General features: G+C 41.9%; 1 protein-coding gene across 2 annotated transcripts; it reads left to right on the forward strand.

The window, feature by feature from the left end:
• LOC311284418 (uncharacterized protein) lies at nt 1-3229 on the forward strand. 2 transcript variants are annotated; one of them, XM_084399451.1, is made up of 3 exons: nt 1-106; nt 177-226; nt 326-3229. In XM_084399451.1, exons 1-3 carry the CDS (start codon nt 81-83, stop codon nt 3025-3027), a joined length of 2778 nt encoding a protein of 925 aa, XP_084255577.1. In that variant the 5' UTR covers nt 1-80; the 3' UTR covers nt 3028-3229. The 2 variants fall into 2 exon arrangements, with proteins under 2 accessions (XP_084255577.1, XP_084255576.1); XM_084399450.1 differs by having other exon boundaries at nt 3-106; nt 177-241; nt 326-3194.
• The last annotated feature ends 6383 nt before the right edge of the window (nt 3230-9612 follow it).

Genomic DNA, 9612 nt, shown 5'->3' on the forward strand with positions numbered 1-9612 from the left:
ATGTGTTGGAAGTCAAATATGTTTTTATGAATCTTTACTGGTGTTGTTGAGGTGGTTAGTTGTTGTATTTTTGTTTGGCCATGGAGGGTACTAGCCGACTCTTAAGGTATGATGATAAATTGTAGTATTTGGCATTTGTTAACAAGTGGCATTCATCTATTTTTTTTTTTCTACAGGTTTTCTTTGGCACTTCTCAGTTTTTGTGTCTGTGACCATTTTGGAAGTGGTAAGGTTTATCAAGGCAAGTTCTATAATTCATGTTTGCTAGTATGTCTGTTTGATTCTTTCTTTCCCGTTATTTTTTTTTTTTTTTTTACTTTCCTAGTTGGTGGCTTTGTCAGGAGTGGTTATCCTTTATACTATGAGGCTGGTTTCCCCATGCAGGATGTGAAGCCACGAAGTTCCTACAGCTGGTATGGTGCTGATGTATCAAATCCCATCAGTCCTCAAAGATCAAGGAGTAACACTTACAGTGCTGCACAAGTTAAGGGTGTGTATAGCAGTGTAAGCTATAGTCCTCAAAATGTCTATTCTAGTTTTGGACCAGTGACTAATGTATATAAGCCTGGTTCTGACTCTGATGCTAGTACTCAACTTCAAGGATCTCTGATATCTTCAACTGGTAGTGGCAGTCTTGTTTCTGGTTCTGTGACTACTGCAATGGGAACAAGTATGCGCATTGAGTCTCTACCTGAGCCAACACAGCTCAACTATCAAACTGTAGTACAGTCTAGTAATGAGTCTGTGGTGTCTAGTAGCCAGCAAATAGTGCAGAACAGCTCCCAGTCCAGTGGCCAATTAGTGGAAGTAAGCTTCCAGTCTGCAGTGCAGCCCATTGTCAAGCCTCAGAGTAGTAGACTTCAAGTTGTTTCCAAGTTATCTTCTGCTAACAGGCCAGTCCAGATTTCGAGTTCTAACTTTTTGGTCAAGCCTTTGCAGCAGAGAAATGAGTCCTCACAATCCAGCTATCAGTTAGGGCAAGCCAGCTTTGGATATGGACTTGTGCCATTACTGAGTGGCCAGCAACTAGTGCAGTCACGCTATGGTTCCACAGTTCAGCCTAGTGGTGTGCAGCTAGCACAGGCAGGATACCAACTTGCGGCCCGGCCCAGCCTCCAACAATCATCTCAAGCCAGCAGCCAGAACTCTGAACAAGCTGTCTCGCAATCTGTGGACCAGTCCATTGGCCTGCAATCAACCCAAGCCAGCTCACCGTCTGTGGACCAGTCTGGCATCCAACAACCCGCCCAAGCCAGCACACAGTCTGTGGACCAGCCCAGTGGCCTGCAATCAGCACAAGCCCGCTACCAGTCTGTGTCCTGGCCAAGCAGTCTGCAGTCAGCACAGTCCCGTTACCAGTCTGCCTCCCAGCCCAGCAGTCTGCAGTCAGCACAGTCCCGTTACCAGTCTGTGTTCCGGCCCAGCGGTCTGCAGGCAGCACAACCCAGATACCTGTCTCTGTCCCTGCCCAGCAGTCTGCAGTCAGCCCAAGCCCCTTACCAGTCTGTGTCCCAGCTCAGTGGCCTGCAGTCAGCACAAGACCGTTACCAGTCTGTGTCCCGGCCCAGGTGTCTGCAGTTCCATCAAGTCTATTACCAGTCTGGCAAACAACAACCAGCCCAAGCCAGCTCACAATCTGTTAAACTGTCAGGTAGCCTGCTGTCAGCCCAAGCCAGCTCACTGTCTGTGGACCAGTCTGGCATCCAACAACCAGCCCAAGCCAGCTCACTATCTGTGGACCAGTCTGGCATCCAACAACCCGCCCAAGCCAGCTCACTATCTGTGGACCAGTCTGGCATCCAACAACCCGCCCAGGCCAGCTCACAGTCTGTGGACCAGTCTGGCATCCAACAACCCGCCCAAGCCAGCTCACAGTCTGTGGACCAGTCTGGCATCCAACAACCCGTCCAAGCCAGCTCACAGTCTGTGGACCAGTCTGGCATCCAACAACCCACCCAAGCCAGCTCACAGTCTGTGGACCAGTCTGGCATCCAACAACCCGCCCAAGCCAACTCACAGTCTGTGGACCAGTCTGGCATCCAACAACCCACCCAAGCCAGCTCACAGTCTGTGGACCAGTCTGGCATCCAACAACCCGCCCAAGCCAGCTCACTATCTGTGGACCAGTCTGGCATCCAACAACCCGCCCAAGCCCGCTACCAGTCTGTGGACCAGTCTGGCATCCAGCAACCTGCCCAAGCCAGCTCACTATCTGTGGACCAGTCTGGCATCCAACAACCCGCCCAAGCCCGCTACCAGTCTGTGGACCAGTCTGGCATCCAGCAACCTGCCCAAGCCAGCTCACTATCTGTGGACCAGTCTGGCATCCAACAACCCGCCCAAGCCCGCTACCAGTCTGTGGACCAGTCTGGCATCCAACAGCCTGCCCAAGCCCGCTACCAGTCTGTGTCCTGGCCAAGCAGTCTGCAATCAGCACAAGCTCGTTACCAGTCTGTGTCCTGGCCAAGCAGTCTGCAATCAGCACAAGCCCGTTACCAGTCTGTGTCCCGGCCCAGCAGTCTGCAATCAGCACAAGCCCGTTACCAGTCTGTGTCCCGGCCCAGCAGTCTGCAATCAGCACAAGCCCGTTACCAGTCTGTGTCCCGGCCCAGCAGTCTGCAATCAGCACAAGCCCGTTACCAGTCTGTGTCCCGGCCCAGCAGTCTGCAATCAGCACAAGCCCGTTACCAGTCTGTGTCCCAGCCCAGCAGTCTGCAGTCAGCACAAGCCCGTTACCAGTCTGTGTCCCGGCCCAGCAGTCTGCATTCAGCACAAGCCCATTACCAGTCTGTGTCCCAGCCCACTGGCCTGCAGTCAGCGCAAACCAGCTCTCAGTCTGTGTCCCATATCAGTGGCCTGCAGTCAGCACAAGCCCGTTACCAGTCTGTGTCCCGGCAGTCTAGATTCCAGGTGTTTTCTAAGCCAGAGCAGTCAAGTTACAGGTCTCTTTCTAGTCTTGGTTCCAAACCTTTGGCACAACCCTCTAAAATACCACTTCAAGTTATGAGTCTGATGCAGTCTGTCTAGCCTGGCTTTCAAGATCCAGCACCTCTGCACTCTCAGATTACTCAACATAAGCATTTATCTCTAGGCATATTGAGGTTGTTGCATCAAGTGAAGTCATAGCTGCATACTTTGCCTTGTTTTCTTCATTTAGTGTTTGCTTTGTTTTTGAGAAAATAAACAAACCTGTAATCTCAAGTGTCTACTGGGAGTCTTAGTATTGTACTGCATTAGCATGACCTTATCTTTGTTTAACATAATCTGCTTTGTTCACTCCTAGGTTTACACCTGGAGATGAGTTTTGGTTGCTCAGATCAAGTGTATGCTAAAAACGCTTGTAAAGGTGTCCAAAATGTTTTGAGCTCTTCCAATTTCTACAACTTCTAGAGGTAGTCGAATGCATCTGACTAGATTGCTTTCATAGTGTAAACACTCATGTGGTTGACTGTTCAAATGGCCATGTTCCTAATTCTGAGTATCTGAATTTTTTGTAGGATAGTATAATGCTAGTATACATAGGAATTTACTTATTCTACTTCACTCTTTCCCCTCCATTGATTGAACTTTCCAGCCAGCGACGTTGTCACGGAAGGGGCGCTAGCCTATAACACATCTTGGAAAGAGTACAGAATCTCCTGATGAAAACAGGGGTAAAGAAGCCACAGTAACAAGTGATAGATTGTTTGGGTAAATGTAAAATAATGTGATCATCTAACAGCATGCATATGTTCAAAACTGCCTAAAGTTACAGAATGAAATGTCGGCCCAGAAAGGGTTAATGACTCTGAAGCTTTGGGGCTGTTGATGTACTCGATCTACTCCATCTGTTTTGATCATCAATTCTGAATCTGATCCGGACGTAGTCTTTGACAATATAATTTTCTCAGCTTTTTGATTAATTTTTGCTTTTTCAAATGAAACTTACCCACAGTTTTATTAACTTTATATTTTATATAAAATTATCTTCATAATTTTCATAATCTTAAACTATTGATCCATCAGGACAATAGTTGACCTGAAAAAGAAAACTGAAAGATAATTCATGCTAACGTCAGCTTATCCCTTGCTCTAATGTAAAGAATGCAATGCATATATGCTATGAATTGCATTCGGAAACATTTTAGAAAGCAATTACACATGAAATTAAGCTTGGATAGAATATTCAGTACATTTACGTAAAGATGAAGCAGTAAAAAAAAAAAAAAAAAAACGCAATGTCCAGAGACTAGGTCTAAGGTTTTTCTTAAGTCAAATTTATTTTACATTTATTCATTTTAGCTGACAAAAAGCGACTTACAATTGCTATATATGTCAGAGGTCGCACACCTCTGGAGCAACTAGAAGTTAAGTGTCTTGCTCAGGGACACATTGGTGTCTCACAGTGGATTCAAACCCGGGTCTCTCACACCAAAGGCATGTGTCTTATCCATTGCGCCACACCACCCATTTTAACTTACACTGTAAAATATTTCCAGCATTTCACAGTTAATTAGATTATTACCACATGCTTTAACTGTGATATTTCGCATTTAGAATTTTACTGTGAAAATAATGCAAGCGGGGCTATTACAAGAAACTACTGTGAATTCCTCCTTTTTCGAGCGGAAACTGCGTCAGGTCGTCAGAGCTCTCTGATCTCCGTGGTCTCATTCGGTGGATTCAGCGGTAAGTGTTTATGTCAAACTTTGTCAATTTGATGACTCTTTTTATATGATAGCGCATGTTATTTAAAAGTATGAACCAAATTAGCGTTAGTTGTAGGTTCTGTTGTCATGTTTTTGTAACTTGGCTGGAGCAGACTCATCTAGGTTTAAGCGCGCACATTTGAACGAACAGACGTTGGTTGTAGTGTTAATTGTACCATATTCCCCTGGTTTCACAGACAGGGCTTAAGACTAGTCCTAGACTAAAATGTAAGTCTGAGCTGTTTCCACTGAAATAAACTTGCACTGACTGATCTTAAAAATATATCAGTGCCTTTTTAGTTTTAAGATGCACATCGGTAATGTGTTTTTTTCTAAGCATGTTTATAAAAAATTAATTAAATGTCCTAATTGATCTATGGTCTAATCCTGGCTTAGTCTAAGCCCTGTCTGTGAAACCGGGCCATTAAGTTAGTAACTGTGACTGTGAGACGTCACGTTAGCTACACCATCGAAAATGTAACTTTAGCTTTGCTTAATGCTTTTCTTAGTTACTCTAACAGCGTTCTTTCTTTTCCCACAGCATTTCTCGGTGACCTACGAGAAATAAAGTTATAAGGTAAGATGTGGCCTTAATGTGGGTATTATGTACGGTGGCCAGTAGTGCACAACAAAACGAAATTTAAAAAGCAAACACAAGTTAACAACACAAGGAAATTAATCCACAACACAACAGAAAATGTACAAGTGTAGTAGACTGACTTACTACAGCTGACTTTCTTCCAAAACCTCCCTTCATTACAGTAAACAATATTTTTTGTAAGAAATTTCTGTAATATAATACGTTTTTTTTTTCTTTTATCATGATTCAAAGGTTGTAGTTCCTATTAACCAGACTGACTTACAACAGAAATTGTGCCAATAGCTCCCTATATGCACAGTACACAATTAGTTTTTTATAAAAACATTAGGCCTACTGTAATTCACCTACATTTTTTTTATTTTATTTTTTTCACCAAATGGTTTTTATTTTTATTCATCAAATTATATTATAATTATATTATATTTAACCACTTGGTGGAATTGCCAGGAGTTCCCTTAGGGATGCATTGTGATGGCGCGTCAAAACATTCTCGAGTATAAATACGCAGCTATAATTCATGTAGGTGATTTTGAAGTATATTTTATGTCGATATACAATGGTTACATACTGTAAAAACTAATCGTGGTATTGATATATTAAGACTGCCGACTCTATAGAACAATGGCAAGGAAAACTAACTTTACCGTGCTCCGAGAGCCCTCTAATGGTCGGGAGCATTTCCGTTATGTGTGGCTTAATTTCGTTGTGCTGTGGCTTAATTTTGTTGTGTTGTGTACTACTGGGCCACCGTAATTACGACAGTTATCAACTTGATAAATTATGGTGTTGTGAATTTGGGCAAAGGTGGATTAAATTAATCTCAAATTAGTAACTCTATCATTTTCTTCCCTGCTGTGTGTGAAAGGGAGCAGCCGTTGTCTGTCTCATCAACAGAAAAAAGAAGTGTGCATGTCAATATTCTTTTTTTTTTAGATATAATCTTGTCTCTGGAATTTTCCGCTGCCAAAATAAATGATTTGCGTGGCAGTTTTCCCGCTGTTAGACCAAGATGCACTCATTTTGCAAGAACAGGTTATAACTAGACAGTCCAAAGTAATAGCAGTGTTTGTATCTGTAGGATAATGTTTGTAATTATTGGCTTTTAACCGTCATCTTGTAATGGTGTTTTAAATACAAACCCTATAGTTTCTGGTGAAGTAGCTTTCTAGCTACACTACACACTGTTCATTTTAAAGTTAACAGCCTGAGTAATCCTTAATAGATCCCATATTTTCACGTTTATCTTTAACTAATGTGAATATATTGTTCATTACTTTTTATGTGATTCAGTAGTGTTAAGTAATTTAGGTGTGGGTGATCCAAATATGTTAACTTGGTATTATTAGGGCAATCTGCTAGCTACATCCAAATTTGCTAGTTAAAAAAAAAAAAAAAGCCTTATTTAGTTTTTCCTCAACTGAAGAACACAATGTTCAACTGTAAATTCAGTTTGTGTGAGCATGTGTCTGAGACTGTTATTGAGTTTATGCAGCACTTAAAGCTGCATAGCAATGTTCCTAACTTTAAGTGCAATTGCGGTGTGCCTGAATAACAAAAGTCTACTTTTGCACAAAACGTCCTTTCTATTAAAGGCAAATTGGAACAGTATGCCGACGGAAATTAGAGGTAGCCCCACTTTTGTTTCATTTAAGAAACAGCTTAAAAGATGGCTGAATAACAATCAAAAATGTGAACATAAGGTAAGAAGGTAGATTTTGATAGGTAGATTTTGATATTTATTACAAGCACTTTGGGATGTCTATGCACAGGCATTTATGCACCTTAAATAACTATTATAATACGTACTTCATATAGTATAGGTACTTTTAATGTTTTTTAGCTTTATATGTCTATTAGTTATGTTTTTATTTTATTTATTTTATTTTTTTTATGTCTGGGACTATACGGATGGAAATTAGCACTGTGCTAAATCCGGCATATTTATGTCAATTTCTATTGTACATTCATTAATATGCACTGTCCCATCCAAATAAATAAAACATGAAATGAATGAATGCTCTAGGATGTATCGTAAATCAAATATTTTGAAAACTCATATGTATAGAGAGCATAAAGGGCTTGGATCATCTGTGCGACCTTGCAAGCAATTTGAAACTCCCTCAAAATGTGTTGCTCAGTTTTGTACAGTTACATGTGACACCTTAAGCTCCCTCATCAAGCATTAGAAGTCACATATACATGAGGGTTTAGAAATCAAATGCTCAGTCATAGGTTGTGATTGCAGCTTTACACTTGCATCCACTTTAGCCTCACATTTTTCAAGGAAACATAAAAATCTAGATCACACCTTGTTAGATGTGTCCGATCTTGCTGAGCCTAGTAGTCTGCATGTTCTGATACTTCTGTTGTGGATGATAATGAGCCAGAGGGGCAATTTGATGTAGATGAAACTCTCTATGCAAAACCTTGCCCTTCTGTATATTAAATTACAAGGAAAGTTATTGCTACCAGCCAGTACCATACAGACAATCATTGAGGACTTTCAAAATGCCCATGACATTGGCCTATCACATTCCCTTATGATGTTAAGTAAGAAACTGAAAGAAATTGGAATCCAAGAGGTCACTGTAAGCAATATCATTGATGAAATCAACAGGGAAGATCTTCTTAAGATGTGTAACAGGGACATTTTGAGTACAGACCAAAAAAGGAAGAGTTTTTTAAAACCAGCTACACTGTTCAAAAGTATGTAAGAGAACTATATGTCGCCACACATTTGCAACCAGCTACTGAAAATATAATTCAGGATGTGAGAGATGGAGAGGGATTTAAGGGCAATCAGCTGTTGAAAACAGAACCTTCCTCTGTTGGTGTGATCCTATATAAAGATGCTTTTGAGGTTGTGAACCCACTTGGTTCAGGGGGGGGAAAAAACACATTGTTGTAGCTGTTTACATGACCCTGACTGACATTTTGCCTCACTATAGATCCACAGTAGATCACATGCAACTTGTCCTCCTATGTAGGGACAAAGATTCGAAATACTTTGGCATGAACAACGTTTTTGAACCATTGATCAGTGACCTCAAACTTCTAGAGGAAGCAGGTATTTTGACAAATGATGGCAGAGTTGTAAAAGGAGCTTTAGTTGCCATTTCAGGAGACAACCTGGGATCACGTTGCATTGGGGGATTTGTCGAAAACTTCAGTCGGGCAAGCCATTTCTGCCGCTACTGTGAGATCGACAGAAATGCATTTATGAATGAACCGTACACGTGTGGGACTTCAAGAACTGCACAATCCTACCAAAGTCATTTGCAAGGTTTAGACAACAGTGCTACTGCCACAGTATGCAGCATCAAGATGGACTCTCCTTTGTTTTAACCAGCTTAATTATTTTCATGTTTGCTAGCCAGGGCTCCCGCCATGTCTGGGGCATGACTTGTTTGAGGGTATTGTGTCTTATGACCTTGCCTTGTTTGTTGGTCACTTGGTTCAGGAGAAGCACTTTACCTACTTACAATTAAACATGTACAAATCAATTCAAATATCAAGGAAATGATGCCATCAGCAAACCAGCAGACATGTCTCCTGGTAGTGAACGATTAAGTGGACATGCAGTTCAGAATTGGTGCTTTCTGAAGTTGCTACCTCTTTTTGAGTGTGACAGAATTAAAGGTCCTTCTGAAAATGAAGTATGGCAATTCATTCTGCAGCTGAGAGAGATTGTGGAGCTTGTTTGTGCACCAGCCATTACAGCAGGCCAAGTGGCATATCTTAAAGTCCTTATTGAAGAATATGTCTTCAGTTGTCAAAGGCTTTTCCCTGCCAGTCTGTCAAAACCCAAGCATCACTATTTGTGCCATTACCCAGAGCTGATTCTTCACTTTGGCCCTCTTATACGCCTGTGGACGTTACGGCTCGAGAGCAAACGTACCTTCTTCAAGCAGTGTGCTAGGAAATTGTACAACTTTAAGAATCTTTGCAACTATTGCAAGCCTACCTGAGTGGCAGGCAGTCTCTTTCTTTCAGATGTGCATGTTGATAAGGGTACAGAGTTTTATGTGAGTGATTACAATGACAGGATCAGGGCATCAGTAGCTGGTCAAAATTTTGAGTCACAATCTGCAGTAGCTTGCAATGGAGTCACAGTGAAAGGCACAGTATACCGAAAAGGGATGCGTGTTTTGCTTGAGAGTACTGATGGAGAACTTTCTGTTGGAAAGATTAATCTTATCATTACTCTTAATGAGTCTGTGCAGTTTGACTCAGAAACATACTTTTGTGAAGCTGAGCGACATGGGTGTCTATTGTGAATTAGGAGCAGCCCAAGAGGATTATGTTTGCATCGAGCAAAAGGAT

The sequence above is a fragment of the Rutilus rutilus genome, assembly GCF_951802725.1.
Source record: "Rutilus rutilus genome assembly, chromosome: 24".
In the NCBI taxonomy this organism is placed as follows: domain Eukaryota; kingdom Metazoa; phylum Chordata; class Actinopteri; order Cypriniformes; family Leuciscidae; genus Rutilus; species Rutilus rutilus.